Raw genomic sequence first — 18,387 nt, 5'->3', positions numbered from 1 at the left:
GACTTTTGCCCGGGGCGCCGCCTTCCGGAGGGCGCCGGCGCCATCCGGAGGGCGCCGCACCATGGCAAGATCCGCTGCTGCTGTGCGTCTAGTTTCCCTTCGTGGGCTGCCCGCTGTGAAGGGAAACTAGACGCTACGCGTCTAGTTTCCCTTCCTGGAGAGGACCTTCACTGTAATGATGTGCAGTGCGCGTTGACGTCATCGCGCACCGCACAGCAAAGGTCCTCTCCATGAAGGGAACTAGACGCTTAGCGTCTAGTTTACCTTCGTGGAGAGGACCTTTGCTGTGCGGTGTGCGATGACGTCATCGCGCAACGCACATCCTACAACAGTACAGGGGGCGTAACTGACCACGCCCCCTGTATGAAGCCACACCCCCTAATGCCGCCCGGGGCGCCAGAAGCCCCGGAACCAGCCCTGCTATCCTCCAACAGCATTTTCAGTTCCAGGCCCTACCTTTTGGGTTAGCCACAGCCCCCAGAGTATTTACCAAAATTATGGTGGTAATGGCAGCTTATGTCCACCAGCAGGGGATAAGAATTTTTCCATACTTCGACAAACTTTTAGTCCTGGCACAGTCTCAGGAATTGCTCCTGTGTCATCTGCAACAGACAATAATGTGGCTCATAAATTGGGCAAAATCGTCTCTGGTTCCGTCACAGCGGATGACTCAATTGGGGGCTGTACTGGATTCAAGCCTTTAAAGACTGTTTTTACCTCGGAACAAGATATACAAAGTTCAGTCAAGGAATCAGAGTATCCATTCGCGCAGCAATGCGTGTGATGGGATTGATGGTGTCAACATTCGACATGGTGGAGTATGCATCAGTTCCACTCGAGGCCTCTGCAGCATCTGATCCTTACCAAATGGAATGGGTTTCATCAGATGATAAACTCGCAGATTATGGTTCTTACGGTGGAAGTAAGGAGGTCATTAGCCTGGTGGCTACAAACATCCCATCTGGACAAAGGGATACCCTTTTGGATATCAGATTGGGAAATTCTGACAACAGATGCCAGTCTCCAGGGCTGGGGAGCAGTGTCAGAAAGGTTTTGTTTCCAGGGGCAATGGACCAAGGAAGAAGGTTGCCTGACAATAAAGATATTGGAACTTCGGGCCATATACATGGCACTGATTCAGGCAAAGGACATCCTTCGGGAAAAAACAGTTCAAATCCGCTCGGACAATGCGACGGCAGTAGCGTATCTCAACCATCAGGGAGGAACTCGCAACCAAAAAGCTATGAAGGAGGTAAGTCGCACACTAAAGTGGGCAGAACTTCACCATCCAGCCTTGACCACAGTATTCGTTCCTGGAGTCCTAAACTGGGAAGCGGATTTTCTCAGTCGACACGCCATCCAGGCAAGCGAATGGGCACTACACCTGGAGGTCTTTCAGACTCTAGTCGACAAATGGGGGTTCCCAGAGATAGATCTCATGGTGTCCCGTCAAAACAACAAAGTTCTCGCATACGGGTCAAGAACAAAGGATCCCAGAGCGCTCATTGTGGATGCCCTTTCGGTGAGATGGGACTTTCATCTGGCCTATGTGTTTCCTCCAATCACCTTACCCAGGGTGGTGAGAGATAAAGCAAGGAAAGGGTGCCGTGATACTAATAGCTCCGGCTTGGCCCAGAAGACATTGGTACACAGATCTGCAGAGAATGTCGATGGATGCTTCATTCCTGCTCCCTCAACGTCCAGATCTACTGACGCAGGGTCCTTGTTATCACAGACATCTGGATTGACTGTCTTTGACGGTGTGGCTCTTGAGACCTCTATCCTGAAGTCAAGAGGATTCTCACAACAGGTAATTCAAACAATGCTCAGAGCAAGGAAACCTTCCTCAGCTCGAATTTATCACCGAATATGGCAAACCTATATTCATTGGCGCAGTGAAATGAAAGGAAACCGGACCCTAGGTCTTTCAGAGTTTCCAGGGTCTTAGCATTCCTTTAGGCAGGAATGGATAAAGGTTTGAAGGTGGCTTCCTTGATAGTGCAAGTGTCAGCATTGCCAACTTAAAGGATGTGCGTACTTTTTTCCAGGGAATACTGCGCATTTAACCTCCTTTTGTTCCTCCTACAGTGCCTTGGGACTTCAGTTTAGTCCTAAACGCCCTTCAAGTTGCCCCATTTGAACCACTTAATAAAGTGGATCTTAAGGGCTGACAGCTAAAGTTCTCTTTCTACTGGCCATGGCGTCAGCTAGAAGTATGTCACATTTAAGGGCATTGTTATGTCGTCCTCCATTTCTGATCTTTTATCCAGATAGAGCGGTTCTCAGAACTAAATCTGGGTATTTTCCCAAGGTGGTGTCTAAATTCCACCTTAATGAAGAAATTGTAGTCCCGGCTTTCCAGGAATCGGGTCTTTCTGCGGGAGATGCATCGCTGGACGTAGTCCATGCCTTAAGGATCGATGTGGATCACAGTGGCGGAACTAGAGAATGGTGGGCCCAGGTGCAATAGTATGCATTGGGCCCCCCTCCAATATTATAAATAGAAAAAGCACATCACCCAGAAAATTGCGTTTTTTGTCTCACTGAGAAGGGTGTCGCCATACAATAGTGCTCTAAAGTCACGTTATGCCACACAGTAGAGAGCATTATACACCTTACACCAAACAATAGAGAGCCTTATACATGTTGCGCCACACAGCAGAGAGCCTTATACATGTTACGCCACACAGTAGAGATCCTTATACACGTTACGCCACACAGTAGAGATCCTTATACACGTTACGCCACACAGTAGAGATCCTTATACACGGTAAGCCACACAGTAGAGAGCATTATAAACATTATGTCACGCAGTAAAAAGCCTTATACACGTTACGTCACACAGTAGAGCGCATTATACACGTTACGTCACACAGTAGAGAGCCTTATACATGTCATGTCACACAGTAGAGAGCCTAATACATGTCATATCACACAGTAGAGAGGCTTATACACGTTGCGTCACACAGTAGAGAACCTTATACACATTATGCCAGTGTCTACCTGATGTGCACACCAAAATTAATTACCAGGAATGTGAGCTAGATGTAGCCAGCCTCATCTTTGCCGCGATGCACACATAGCAAAATACATATACACACACATCCATAGCAAAAACGTACAAACACACACACTACTAAATACATATATACACAAACACATGCCCATAGCAAAAAAATACAGTGTATACACACACACATACACCAATAGCAAAATACATACATACCCCCATACTTACACACATACACCCATAGCAAAACACACAAACATACACCCATAGCAAAACACACACACACACACACGCCGACGTCTCCCAGTCCTCACTCTCCACACACACACTATTTCCGTGACTGTCCCTCCTCCCTCCCCCTTCTCCTAGCATGTAGCAGTGGCAGAGACCAGGAGCCTGGAGGAAGCTGCAGCAACGCGGTGCCGAGAGGAAGGGTGATGAGCTCACCCTTCTCACTTGCTGGCGTTGTGCGCTCACGGCCAGGGCGGCTTCCTCCTGTATTAAGGCCTGTAGCGCAGCGGCGGCAGCGTGTAATGAGTCAGTGTGACTCATTAATACAAGAAAAAAAAAGAGTGTACATAGTTCTCAAGCGCTAAACAACAATACTTCCCTCTGATGGGATGACCGATAACCAGTACTTCTCCTCTTAGGCAGGTATAATTCTCAATAAAATTCACCGGAGTTTTAAAGGAAACGTGGAACAGAAATAAAAATAATAATAATATAGTGTAGTATGTCAACCACAAGGAATAAGTCCCAGAAATATCTTTTTCAATAATCCCTTAGTTCATGAGTCATACGACGTGCAGAGTGGAATGTCCTAAATGGCGTACCGTACTCACACAGCAGATAGCCAGAATGGACCCATAAAGGTATCTTTTTAATGTGAAGAACCCACCTTTTAACCAGTGGATTAATATCTCCGAGACAATTTAGAAACACCAGTGCGTACCAGTACTCACACTTTAAAAAGTGGTAACAGATGTATAAAGGTATCTTTTAGTTCCCCCTTCAATGATGATAATGGATAAGTCAGGATGGGCGTACCCCACTCACAATTTAAGGAGATGCTACCTTCCCATCAAGGTATCTTTGGACTCTATGACCTCCCAAAATTTTTTTTGTCCAATCCAAGATTAAAAAGGGGTAACAAATTTATTAAAATACAAAAATACACAACAAAAACAAAACAAGTCCATAGAATCACATAGAACTTGATGGAGGTACTCTGCACAGCACAAAAAGACCACAGGTATGTAAAGATGGAAAAATGGAGACGGGTGTTCCGGACTGCCCACTCACCAAACACCTAAGTAGATCGAATAAGGGTCAAAAAGTGGATGTGCAGATGGTCGTATCTGTATTTGGCCAACACGTTTCAATCCTGCTGGATCCTTCCTCAGGGCATACAGAGAGGGTCAACTGAAGGTGCTTATATACCCCTGTTAATGATTTACAGAAAGTGATGTCACTTCCTTAGTCACCTTCAATTAAAAAAACAAATATCTCAAATATGCACTAATAGCCATGCAATTAGTCCTATTTATGTACCTGTACATTCTAATTTAAGTTACCTTTTTGGGTCCATTCTGGCTATCTGCTGTGTGAGTACGGTACGCCATTTACGACATTCCACTCTGCACGTCATATGACTCATGAACTAAGGGATTATTGAAAGAGATATTTCTAGGACTTATTCCTTGTGGTTGACATACTACACTATATTATTATTTTTATTTCTGTACCATGTTTCCTCTAAAACTCTGAATTTTATTGAGAATTATACCTGCCTAAGAGGAGAAGTACTGGTTATCAGTCATCCCATTAGAGGGAAGTATTGTTGTTTAGCGCTTGAGAACTATGTACACTCTCTTTTTTTTTTTCTTGTATTACATTGTTGTTTATGAAGTAAGGTGAAACTTCTGGGAGTTGTATTGGGTTCAGCAGCTTTAGCGCCTGATTGTGATTTACTCAAACCCATTCCACAGTGTGACTCATTACACAGCTGCCGGCTGTGGGCCCTTTCTTAGCGCTGGGCATCAGTGCATTGCACTGCTTGCACAGACGCAAGTACCGCCGCTGGTGGATCGTACCAGTGCAATCAGAAAGACAGATTCTCTCTTCGTTCTCTACGGATTTCACAAGAGAGGATGGCCTGCTGATAAGCAGACACTGGTGAGGTGGCTTCGGATGACTATTTCAGAAGCATATTCTCACGTTGATCTACCTGTTCCGGTTAATGTCTCTGCTCACTCTACTCGTAAGGTAGGTCCATCATGGGCAGCACAGTGTGGTGCTTCAGCAGAACAGATGTGTAAGGCAGCCACATGGTCTTCCATTAACACATTCATTAGACATTATGCCGTGGATACCTTTGCCTTTCAGGACGCTGAATTTGTGCGAATGATTCTCCTGTCCAATCGGGAGCGTCCGGAGAAATATAGGTTATGGTAATAACTTACCGTTGATATTTATATTTCTCCTAAGTCCACAGGGATCCGACCCTGACGCACCTGATTTGAGGATCCTTTTACTCACTAACCTCTTCCTTCTTGTACGCAAGGGTGTGCATGTGTGTTCTTCTCACCTGATTAGGGCTATCTATGATACTCCTGCCTTGAGCTTTGGGAAAACAACTGATTTGTCTGAGCCAGGAGGCGGGTGTTTTTATATGGATGGGCTCATTGCATGCTGGGAGGCCAAAAAGCTTTGACCAATTGGTTCAAATCCACTGCCGCTTCATCATATCCCTATGTTATTTTGTGGACTTAGGAGAAATACAGTTATCAACGGTAAGTTCTTCCCATAATGTATATATCCCTATTAACAGTGTTGTTATAAAACTGTTAGTCTTCGCTGATTTCTCATCTTTGTTTCTAACCCAAAAGACCACTTGACTTTATTTATGTATAACATTTTCTAACCCTTTTCTAACCCTAATGCATATTTGCATACCAACATTACAAACATGTCGACAATTTGACCGAATATGTCAGCATTCTGAATGTCTGCAGAGTCACTACATACCAAGAAAATATATTCCTCCCTTGACTTTGGATAATCCCTTACTGCCGACCACTCATGTGGTTTTGTTTAAACTACATAAGGTGTGGAAGTTAAATGCATCCTCTTCATTATTACTCCGTCTGTTGGGTAATCCCGATTTTCAGAAATGTCTACATTTCTTTTCTTGTTTTGGGCAGCCAAAGTCCTGTCTTCTATAAGCACACTTGTGGATAATAAGGCTTGCAAACCCATGACCTTTTCCCAGGTCATTGCAAGGTTTGAGTTTTGGCCTTCTTCCAGACTGAGCATTAGGTTTATATGGTTCTTGTTAGTCTTTCTTGGTCTGATTGGAGCAATGCACTTGTCAGGCAAAGAACGGCGAAAACCATTTCCCTTTTATTCCCTCATGCACACTCCCCTTTACTCTCACGGTCATCAGAAAGACATTACAGCCTGGCAAAAGCTGTTTCCACACCTTCAGTTATATTTAATTTTGAACAGATGTTCTTTTTTTACTTGCGTTGAACGTTGACATAGACCAATGCTTGACAAAATATTTTACAGGGGCTACTTTTCACCATCCAGAGCTTGCTCTATTGTGTCTCTTGGATGTTTGAAATGTGCCACTTCTTTCATGCTGTATCATTATTAAACTTCTTACAGTTATCCCTGCAGTGGCTGTAAATGTATCTTGCAACACTGCAGGAATAACTGTAAGTTGCCATTTCTTACTCTTTTTAAGGAAAAACTCTCTTCTTGTATTTAAGATGGGCTAGATTGAAATCTCTCTACACAAATACAGGTTAAGAATGTATTTATGATTTGATAAAGCTATATTGATTCCCTTATTCCTGACACCAAGGGTTAAATTTACGAAGCGGTAGGTTTTGGAATCCGCAGCTTCCCAGCAGGTTGGAGGTAAAAAGTTAAACTCAGTCAGTGTAAAGCTTTATCCTAACTGTGAGTGCCGTTTTACATTTTCTCCTCCAAGCTGTCAGGAAACAAGCACTGCTTCATAAATAAAGCCCTAAGGGGAACATGTACTAAACAGTGATAACATTGGAGAAGATGACCCAGTGGAGAAGCTGCCCATGGCAACCAATCAGCTGCTCTGTATACTTTTTATAGTATGCAAATTATAAAAATGTTAAGTCAGTGCTGATTGGTTGCCATGGGCAACTTTTCCACTGGCTCACTTCTTCACTTTTATCACTGTTTACTACATGTTCCTCTAAGTCTCAAATTAAGACCTGTTTCCAGACCATGCCATGGTATGAAATTCAAATATTAAATGACCCTCCAATACCATTTGGATACAAAACTTTTTTTGGAGTGGATCTTGTCCCAATTTATTCAAGTATATTTGTCTATGAGGTCCGTCTCTTCCTTGCAGCCCTCCCTCTATCCACCAATTAGAGAAGAAGTAAGAAAGGGGGATTATCTGTATCTGCTGCCCTGAGCGAAGCTGCAAATAGTTTGCACAGCTGTGAGTCAGATTCACAGCTGTGCAGGTAAAACGCTATACTTAGTGCTTGAATTGGTGGTATGCCAGCCTCTGTGTACAGCCCTCCTTCTAGCACTGCTTGTTATTTACTGTGTGACATTTATATTGTCACATTCTCCTTGATTATATCCTACATATTTTACTGCAGGGTTGGCCGGACATTTGCGACCTGGGATCTACTTTTTGTTCAGTTACTTACCGGTGATCTACTGGTGTCAAATAACACCAATAATAACGCTCACATTTAAAAATAGCATTAATAATGATGCCATCAAATAACAGCACCAATAATAATGCGCACATTTAAAAATAGCATTAAGAATGACATCAAATAGCCCCCTTCTGTGCAAATCCTCCCCTTTGCAGATCCCCTCCTTGTGCAGACCCCCCCCCCTTCCTCTTCCCTGCATAATAGCCCCCTGTACAATACACTTCTCCATACAAATCCCCCACTTTGCAGATACCCCCTACCAGACCCCTGCATAATACCCCCCTGTACAATAATCTCCCTATGTGCAGATCCTCCAGTCTTTGCAGATCCCCCCCCTTGTGTAATAAACAAAAAACAAAAACAAAAAACCCCTTTTGTGAAGATATCACACTCTGTGCAGATCCCCCCCCTTTGCAGAACGTCCCTCCCCTTCTGAAGAAACCCCCCTTTGCATAGCTTACCTGCCTAGCTTCAGTCCTCCCTCTCCCCGCAGTCACGGCTCCTGCTTTCACGCTGCATGGCCTCCCACTGGCTGCTTCTCCTGTCGCTGTCGCCACCGCCGGCTGGATCAAACTGGATCCAAGTAGCGCCCAGGCTCCTCACATCACGGATGACGTCATTACGTCACCCTCACACTGCATCCCTGGGAACTGTGAAGAGAAGCAGTGGCGGCAGGCTCCTTACAGTTATTTTCTGTAAAGTCTGTCGTGATCTACCGGTGGATGCTCTGTGAGCTACCAGTAGATTGCGATCTACTTTCTGGCCACCTCTGTTTTACTGTATATCTGCGTATGGCTCATGTTTTGCTGTATAATTTATACAAATGCTGCTGCTGTCCACTTACATACAATATTGAAAAATAAAACCAATTCTATAAAGCTGTGCCCACAGGGACATCAATTCCTCTCTGCTCTCTCAGATACCATCTGACTAGACTAATAACTATTGGACAATTGTTATTCACATCTGCTTGCGTTTTATTACATTTGAATTTGCCATTTGTTTCTCGGGCATGTACTGGTAGATGTCTGATATGACAGCTGTAATAAGGTGATGATCTCATGTCTTCAATTATTTAAGGTTGGTCATGGAAAGGACTTCATGGATTCTCTCAGTGAGGCCAAAAGGTCTGGCCTCAAACTGGCTCTTCATTTGTCAGAGGTATGCATTAACTACACTGGTGATTTTATTTTTCTGACTTGTATTCAGTCATACAAACAGTGATAGCTGCTCTGTCATTCCTGGAGATAATTATATATCAGGTGCTAGAAAAGGGGAGGGGTCACAAACAAACAGCAGACAGGGGGAAAGGGGGGTGCTTTTTCCCCCCTTGGTATTCCCTCAGCACACGAAAAATTACATGTAACAATACCTGAACCTATCTGGTAATAGAATTTCAGAGAAATTGGTTACATGCATTTGCAAAGACATGTTTAGCTGCTGGCCACGTCAAGGCTTCGCTGATGTGTATATATAAGCAGCATGCAATATTTACCTTGCATGATATAAAATAGTTTGCATTTGTACCCCTTATGGCAGATACTGTAATGTTGCATTCAGATCGCAAATGCTGGATCCTACCCGGTAAGAGAAACGTGTACTTACCGGGTGGGATCCGGCATTTGCGCTCCGTTGCTGGCTTTCCGACCCGGCAATATACCGGGTCGGTTGCCATAGCAGCGGAGGGCGCAGTAGGGGCGGGGGTGGAGGCGGCGCCGGGAGATGAGCTCATCTCCTGCGCCGCCTCTGCCTATGCTGTGAATGGGAGCCGTGTCGCATCGGAACGGCTCCCATTCACACTGCGCCTGACCCGGTAATCAACCCGGTAATAACCCTTCTTTTTTACCGGGTTGAATTACCGGGTCAAGCGACCCGCTAATTCACCAAAGGACCTTTCACATCGCACACGGACCCGTTTCGACACGGCAATATGCCGTGTCGATACCGGGTTTTTGGTGCGATGTGAAAGGGGTATAACTCCTACTTCAGTTAAAAATCTTGGCTATAAATACTTAGCAGTATCAGGCACACAGTCATGAAGTTTTCTAAATTCATTTTAGCTCTAATCCAGGGTTGGGAAAAAAAAAAAGTAAAAAGAATGGTACATAGACTAAACATATTTTCTCTGACGTCCTAGTGGATGCTGGGACTCCGTCAGGACCATGGGGATTAGCGGCTCCGCAGGAGACAGGGCACAAAAATAAAGCTTTAGGATCAGGTGGTGTGCACTGGCTCCTCCCCCCCATGACTCTCCTCCAAGCCTCAGTTAGGTTTTTGTGCCCGTCCGAGCAGGGTGCAATCTAGGTGGCTCTCCTAAAGAGCTGCTTAGAAAAAGTTTTTAGGTTTTTTATTTTCACTGAGTCCTGCTGGCAGCAGGCTCACTGCATCGAGGGACTTAGGGGAGAGAAGTGAACTCACCTGCGTGCAGGATGGATTGGCTTCTTAGGCTACTGGACACCATTAGCTCCAGAGGGATCGAACACAGGCCCAGCCATGGAGTCCGGTCCCGGAGCCGCGCCGCCGACCCCCCTTGCAGATGCCGAAGATTGAAGAGGTCCAGAAACAGGCGGCAGAAGACTTTTCAGTCTTCATGAGGTAGCGCACAGCACTGCAGCTGTGCGCCATTGTTGTCAGCACACTTCACGCAGCGGTCACTGAGGGTGCAGGGCGCTGGGGGGGGCGCCCTGGGCAGCAATGTATCAGTGTTCGCAAAAACGCGCTATAGCGCGTATTTTACCCTGATTTGAGGACTGGGGACTCGCATTTAAAAAGTGGCCGGGTCCCTGGGACGCGCTCTGCTGCAGCTTGGCTGGACTTGGAGTGGCAGCTCAGCACGGAGGGCCCGCGGCTAAAGTGTTTCTGCAGTGGTGAGGGAGGAATTCTAACTTATCCATTAGCTGGCGGGGGCGGGTCCTGATCAGCGGCGCTCCGGCGGGCGTGACGGTGAGTGGCAGCTTCGTGTTACTGCGGCCGGGGGGTCCGTATGCTCAGGGCTCTGGCAGTGGCAGGCCGCAGGCGTGAGTGGCAGATGTGTTAGTGTCCCCGCGGTGTGCTCTGTGTCCAGACAAGGGGATGAGCGGGGGCTGTTAGCGATGCAACCGGGGCCCGCAGCACTGAAAGGGACCACAGCGGTATTGACGGCAGCAGTACTAATAATGAGTCAGACAAACTCATTACAGTACGCTGCAGCAAAGAAGGAGGAAGCGGTCCGGCCGGAGGACAGGAGGGAAGCATTCTCCTCCCCATCTCCTCTCCTTCTCCTGACGTTGTTGCAGGGGTTCTGATGCCACAATGTAGTGACCGGCCCCAGCGCAGAAGTTGCTGATGCACCTAAACAATGTGGTAAGGGCGGCAGTGACGTCATGAGACCTAGGACGTAGCAATGGCATTTCTAGGTGGGCGCTCTGCACAAACGCCCGCAGGTAGCCAATGTAATTCCCTGGAAAATGTTCCCTGCCTTTAAGCAGTACTGTGCATTCATGTTGCAAATATTATTTTACTGCTGTAAGCTCTTAATACATACTCTCCACTCTACATACATTTATGTATATATATTATTAATTTTCTTTTTTCATAACTTCCAGCAGTGACACATAGAGGAGATTATGTATTAAGAGGTTAAAGCAGTGATATAGCATGTGCAACATAAATGCAAAGTACTGCTTAAAGGCAGGGAACGTGTTCCAGGTAATTGCATTGGCTACCTGCGGGCATTTGTGCATATTTACTGTAAATGTATCTGCTGTATGATAATTAAAACTGGAAGCTTCTTTCTATACAGTACCAACTAAATATTTATTGTTAAAACTAGACCCATATAAACTAGACACATAAAAAACACACAATATACCATTGAATAAGTATTAATATACACTGCTGTGTAGGATATCATGAACTTGGGGTTGGGAGGAGGAGGGTGGCCCCAATGCATATCTTTGCACTTGGGCCCACCACTCAAGATCCGCCACTGGTGTGCTCTGTGTTCCCGCGGTGGCGGGGGGGGGGGGGGGGGGGGGGGTCTCCTGGGGACTTTAAGAAATTGTGGAAGAGCCAGCCATTGGTGCCTTCACTTCTGCATGCATTGGCTGCTGCACCAGCCAGCCAGGTGCAGAGGATTTCCTTTGGCATGCTTCAAAAAGGAACCGGGGATGCTCGCATTCTCATAGAGCTCCCATCCTCGGCTCCACAGTCACCCTGCCTTACTGTGGAGCTCCTCCGCTGATGGTCCTTGGACAAGGTTGCCCCTGCTTCAACTGCACCCGACCGTGGCACTATTGTGGGCTGACGCCCCACGAGAGATACGGGCATACAGTCCCGAGATGTGCACCCCCAGCCTCGCAGCTCATGGAGCCCCCCATGCACAACCCTGCAGGCAGCCGAAGGAGGAAATCAAGATCATGAGTCACCTGCAGGACAGTGTTCAGGAGGCTGGACAAGGCGATCACGGTGGAGGTGTCCTAGGGAGGGCTGCAGCGTTCAGGTAAGCTGAATCCTGAAGAGGGAGGCGAGCTGCTAAATTTTACCCCTCACTACCCCCAGCACTGCCCACAGTACTGGCTCTCCTTAACCCTCTCCTTGCCCCAGTACAACCCCAACTGCTATCTACCCTTACCCCTTTGCTACCCGCCCTTAACCCTCAACTTGCTTCCAGTACTGCTTAAACTGCTATCTACCCATACCCCCTCCCTACCCTACAGCACTGTCTGCATGTACTGCCCCAGTACTGCATAACTGCTATCCACCCTTACCACCTCCCTAACCCCAGTGCTGCCTGCCTCCAACCCCCTTCTTGCCCTTCAATACTGCTCCTGCTGCTATCTACCCTTACCCACACCTTACCTTCAGCACTGCCTGTCCCTAGCCTCCTCCTTGCCCCCCCCCCAGCACTGTTCCAACAACGGCATGCTCCCCCCTTCCCCACCAATAATATGTGATGAGACCCAGAAATGGTGAAGTAGGACCCCAATTTTCTAAAGTGAGGGGTCCCTGGGACCCACAATTTTTTTCACTCGGCGCGATCACTGTGTATAATACCTTTCTTATGGCTAAAAATACATCACATATAGCCCTTGAGGCTATATGGATGTATTTAACCCCTGCCAGATCTCACAAACTCCGGGAGAAGAGCCCGCCGAAATAGGGGGCGGGGCTTATTCTCCTCAGCACACAGCGCCATTTTCCTGCTCGGCTCCGCTGTGAGGAAGGCTCCCAGGACTCTCCCCTGCACTGCACTACAGAAACAGGGTAAAACAGAGAGGGGGGGCACTTTTTTTGGCGATATTACTATATTTAAGCTGCTATAAGGATACAACACTTATATAGGGTTGTTCCCATATATATTATAGCGCTTGGGTGTGTGCTGGCAAACTCTCCCTCTGTCTCCCCAAAGGGCTAGTGGGGTCCTGTCTTCAATAGAGCATTCCCTGTGTGTCTGCTGTGTGTCGGTACGTGTGTGTCGACATGTATGAGGACGATGTTGGTGTGGAGGCAGAGCAATTGCCGGTAATGGTGATGTCGCCCCCCAGGGAGTCGACACTGGAATGGATGGCTTTGTTTATGGAATTACGTGATAATGTCAGCACATTACAAAAATCAGTTGACGACATGAGACGGCCGGCAAACCAGTTAGTACCTGCCCAGGCGTCTCAGACACCGTCAGGGGCTGTAAAACGCCCTTTACCTCAGTCGGTCGACACAGACCCAGACACGGACACTGAATCTAGTGTCGACGGTGAAGAAACAAACGTATTTTCCAGTAGGGCCACACGTTATATGATCACGGCAATGAAGGAGGCTTTACATATCTCTGATACTGCAAGTACCACAAAAAGGGGTATTATGTGGGGTGTGAAAAAACTACCTGTAGTTTTTCCTGAATCAGAGGAATTGAATGATGTATGTGATGAAGCGTGGGTTAACCCAGATAGAAAAGTGCTAATTTCAAAAAAGTTATTGGCATTATACCCTTTCCCGCCAGAGGTTAGGGCGCGCTGGGAAACACCCCCTAGGGTGGATAAGGCGCTCACACGCTTATCAAAACAAGTGGCGTTACCGTCTCCTGATACGGCCGCCCTCAAGGATCCAGCTGATAGGAGGCTGGAAACTACCCTAAAAAGTATATACACACATACTGGTGTTATACTGCGACCAGCCATCGCCTCAGCCTGGATGTGCAGTGCTGGGGTGGTCTGGTCGGATTCCCTGACTGAAAATATTGATACCCTGGATAGGGACAGTATTTTATTGACTTTAGAGCAATTAAAGGATGCTTTTCTTTATATGCGAGATGCTCAGAGGGATATTTGCACTCTGGCATCGAGAGTAAGTGCGATTTCCATATCTGCCAGAAGAAGTTTATGGACGCGACAGTGGTCAGGTGATGCGGATTCCAAACGGCATATGGAAGTATTGCCGTATAAAGGGGAGGAATTATTTGGCGTGGGTCTATCGGATCTGGTGGCCACGGCAACTGCCGGGAAATCCACCTTTTTACCTCAGACCCCCTCCCAACAGAAAAAGACACCGTCTTTTCAGCCGCAGTCCTTTCGGTCCTATAAGAACAAGCGGGCAAAAGGACAGTCATATCTGCCCCGAGGCAGAGGAAAGGGTAAGAGAGGGCAGCAAGCAGCTCCTTCCCAGGAACAGAAGCCCTCCCCGGGTTCTGCAAAGCCCTCAGCATGACGCTGGGGCTTTACAAGCGGACTCAGGAGCGGTGGGGGGTCGACTCAAGAATTTCAGCGCACAGTGGGCTTGCTCACAGGTGGACCCCTGGATCCTGCAGGTAGTATCTCAGGGTTACAGGTTGGAATTCGAGAAGTCTCCCCCTCGCCGGTTCCTAAAGTCTGCTTTGCCAACGTCTCCCTCAGACAGGGCGACGGTATTGGAAGCCATTCACAAGCTGTTTTCTCAGCAGGTGATAGTCAAGGTACCCCTCCTACAACAGGGAAAGGGGTATTACTCCACGCTATTTGTGGTACCGAAGCCGGACGGCTCGGTAAGACCTATTCTAAATCTGAAATCTTTGAACCTGTACATACAAAAATTCAAGTTCAAGATGGAGTCACTCAGAGCAGTGATAGCGAATCTGGAAGAAGGGGACTTTATGGTGTCCCTGGACATCAAGGATGCTTACCTGCATGTCCCAATTTGCCCTTCACACCAAGGGTACCTCAGGTTCGTGGTGCAAAACTGTCATCAGTTTCAGACGCTGCCGTTTGGATTGTCCACGGCACCTCGGGTCTTTACCAAGGTAATGGCCGAGATGATGTTTCTTCTGCGAAGAAAAGGCGTATTAATTATCCCTTACTTGGACGATCTCCTGATAAGGGCAAGGTCCAGAAAACAGCTGGAAGACGTAGTAGCACTAACCCAAGTAGTGCTGCAACAGCACGGGTGGATTCTGAATTTTCCAAAATCTCAATTGAACCCGACGACACGTCTGCTGTTCCTGGGAATGATTCTGGACACGGTTCAGAAAAAGGTGTTTCTTCCGGAGGAGAAAGCCAGGGAGTTATCCGAACTTGTCAGGAACCTCCTAAAACCAGGAAAAGTGTCTGTGCATCAATGCACAAGAGTCCTGGGAAAGATGGTGGCTTCTTACGAAGCGATTCCATTCGGCAGATTCCACGCACGAACTTTTCAGTGGGATCTGCTGGACAAATGGTCCGGATCGCATCTGCAGATGCATCAGCGGATAACCTTATCGCCACGGACAAGGGTGTCTCTTCTGTGGTGGTTGCAGAGTGCTCATCTGTTAGAGGGCCGCAGATTCGGCATACAGGACTGGGTCCTGGTGACCACGGATGCCAGTCTGAGAGGCTGGGGAGCGGTCACACAGGGAAGAAACTTCCAGGGCGTATGGTCAAGCCTGGAGATGTCTCTTCACATAAATATACTGGAGCTAAGAGCGATTTACAATGCTCTAAGCCTGGCAAAACCCCTGCTTCAGGGTCAGCCGGTGTTGATCCAGTCGGACAACATCACGGCAGTCGCCCACGTAAACAGACAGGGCGGCACAAGAAGCAGGAGAGCAATGGCAGAAGCTGCAAGGATTCTTCGCTGGGCGGAAGATCATGTGATAGCACTGTCAGCAGTGTTCATTCCGGGAGTGGACAACTGGGAAGCAGACTTCCTCAGCAGACACGATCTACACCCGGGAGAGTGGGGACTTCATCCAGAAGTCTTCCACATGATTGTGAACCGTTGGGAAAAACCAAAGGTGGATATGATGGCGTCTCGCCTCAACAAAAAACTCGACAGGTATTGCGCCAGGTCAAGAGACCCTCAGGCAATAGCTGTGGACGCTCTGGTAACACCGTGGGTGTTCCAGTCAGTGTATGTGTTTCCTCCTCTGCCTCTCATACCAAAAGTACTGAGAATTATACGGCAAAGGGGAGTAAGAACGATACTCGTGGCTCCGGATTGGCCAAGAAGAACTTGGTACCCGGAACTTCAGGAGATGCTCACGGAAGATCCCTGGCCTCTACCTCTAAGACGGGACCTGCTTCAGCAGGGACCGTGTCTATTCCAAGACTTACCGCGGCTGCGTTTGACGGCATGGCGGTTGAACGCCGAATTCTAAGGAAAAAAGGCATTCCGGAAGAGGTCATTCCTACACTGGTAAAAGCCAGGAAGGAGGTGACTGCACAACATTATCACCGCATTTGGAGAAAATATGTTGCGTGGTGTGAGGCCAGGAAGGCCCCCACGGAGGAATTTCAACTGGGTCGATTCCTACATTTCCTGCAAACAGGATTGTCTATGGGCCTCAAATTGGGGTCCATTAAGGTTCAAATTTCGGCCCTGTCGATTTTCTTCCAGAAAGAATTGGCTTCAGTTCCTGAAGTCCAGACTTTTGTAAAAGGAGTACTACATATACAGCCCCCGGTTGTGCCCCCAGTGGCTCCGTGGGACCTTAATGTAGTTTTGGATTTCCTCAAATCCCATTGGTTTGAGCCACTCAAATCGGTGGAATTGAAATATCTTACGTGGAAAGTAACCATGCTACTGGCCCTGGCTTCAGCCAGGAGAGTATCAGAATTGGCGGCTTTATCGTATAAAAGCCCATATCTGATTTTCCATTCGGACAGGGCAGAACTGCGGACGCGTCCTCAGTTTCTGCCTAAGGTGGTGTCAGCGTTTCACCTGAACCAGCCTATTGTGGTGCCTGCGGCTACTAGCGATTTGGAGGATTCCAAGTTGCTGGACGTTGTCCGGGCATTGAAATATATATTTCAAGGACGGCTGGAGTCAGAAAATCTGACTCGCTGTTTATACTGTATGCACCCAACAAGCTGGGTGCTCCTGCTTCTAAGCAGACGATTGCTCGTTGGATTTGTAGCACAATTCAACTTGCACATTCTGTGGCAGGCCTGCCACAGCCTAAATCTGTCAAGGCCCATTCCACAAGGAAGGTGGGCTCATCCTGGGCGGCTGCCCGAGGGGTCTCGGCATTACAACTCTGCCGAGCAGCTACGTGGTCGGGGGAGAACACGTTTGTAAAATTCTACACATTTGATACCCTGGCTAAAGAGGACCTGGAGTTCTCTCATTCGGTGCTGCAGAGTCATCCGCACTCTCCCGCCCGTTTGGGAGCTTTGGTATAATCCCCATGGTCCTGATGGAGTCCCAGCATCCACTAGGACGTCAGAGAAAATAAGATTTTACTTACCGATAAATCTATTTCTCGTAGTCCGTAGTGGATGCTGGGCGCCCATCCCAAGTGCGGATTGTCTGCAATACTTGTACATAGTTATTGTTACAAAAAAATCGGGTTGTTATTGTTGTGAGCCGTCTGTTCAGAGGCTCCTACGTTTGTCATACTGTTAACTGGGTTCAGATCACAAGTTGTACGGTGTGATTGGTGTGGCTGGTATGAGTCTTACCCGGGATTCAAAATCCTTCCTTATTGTGTACGCTCGTCCGGGCACAGTATCCTAACTGAGGCTTGGAGGAGGGTCATGGGGGGAGGAGCCAGTGCACACCACCTGATCCTAAAGCTTTATTTTTGTGCCCTGTCTCCTGCGGAGCCGCTAATCCCCATGGTCCTGACGGAGTCCCAGCATCCACTACGGACTACGAGAAATAGATTTATCGGTAAGTAAAATCTTTTCTCTGACGTCCTAGTGGATGCTGGGACTCCGTAAGGACCATGGGGAATAGCGGCTCCGCAGGAGACAGGGCACAAAATAAAAGCTTAAGGATCAGGTGGTGTGCACTGGCTCCTCCCCCTATGACCCTCCTCCAAGCCTCAGTTAGATTTTTGTGCCCGGCCGAGAAGGGTGCAATCTAGGTGGCTCTCCTGAGCTGCTTAGAATAAAAGTTTAGTTTAGGTTTTTTTATTTTCAGTGAGTCCTGCTGGCAACAGGCTCACTGCATCGTGGGACTAAGGGGAGAAGAAGCGAACTCACCTGCGTGCAGAGTGGATTGGGCTTCTTAGGCTACTGGACATTAGCTCCAGAGGGACGATCACAGGTACAGCCTGGATGGGTCACCGGAGCCGCGCCGCCGTCCCCCTTACAGAGCCAGAAGAGACGAAGAGGTCCGGTGAAATCGGCGGCAGAAGACATCCTGTCTTCAGACTAAGGTAGCGCACAGCACCGCAGGTGTGCGCCATTGCTCTCAGCACACTTCACACTCCGGTCACTGAGGGTGCAG

General features: G+C 47.7%; 1 protein-coding gene across 1 annotated transcript in view; it reads left to right on the top strand.

Annotated features, from left to right (window-relative positions):
• The window catches only part of ADAL (adenosine deaminase like), a 65,776-nt gene that overhangs the window by 15,694 nt on the left and 31,695 nt on the right, over positions 1-18,387 (top strand). The window contains exon 7 of the mRNA XM_063926217.1: positions 8,812-8,892. Coding sequence (XP_063782287.1) covers positions 8,812-8,892 — 81 coding nt within the window. The remainder of the gene's footprint in view (positions 1-8,811; positions 8,893-18,387) is intronic.

This window comes from Pseudophryne corroboree, chromosome 6 (genome assembly GCF_028390025.1).
Source record: "Pseudophryne corroboree isolate aPseCor3 chromosome 6, aPseCor3.hap2, whole genome shotgun sequence".
In the NCBI taxonomy this organism is placed as follows: Eukaryota; Metazoa; Chordata; class Amphibia; order Anura; family Myobatrachidae; genus Pseudophryne; species Pseudophryne corroboree.
Note: the sequence above shows the minus strand (reverse complement) of the source record. Positions and strands in the feature narration are given on the sequence as shown.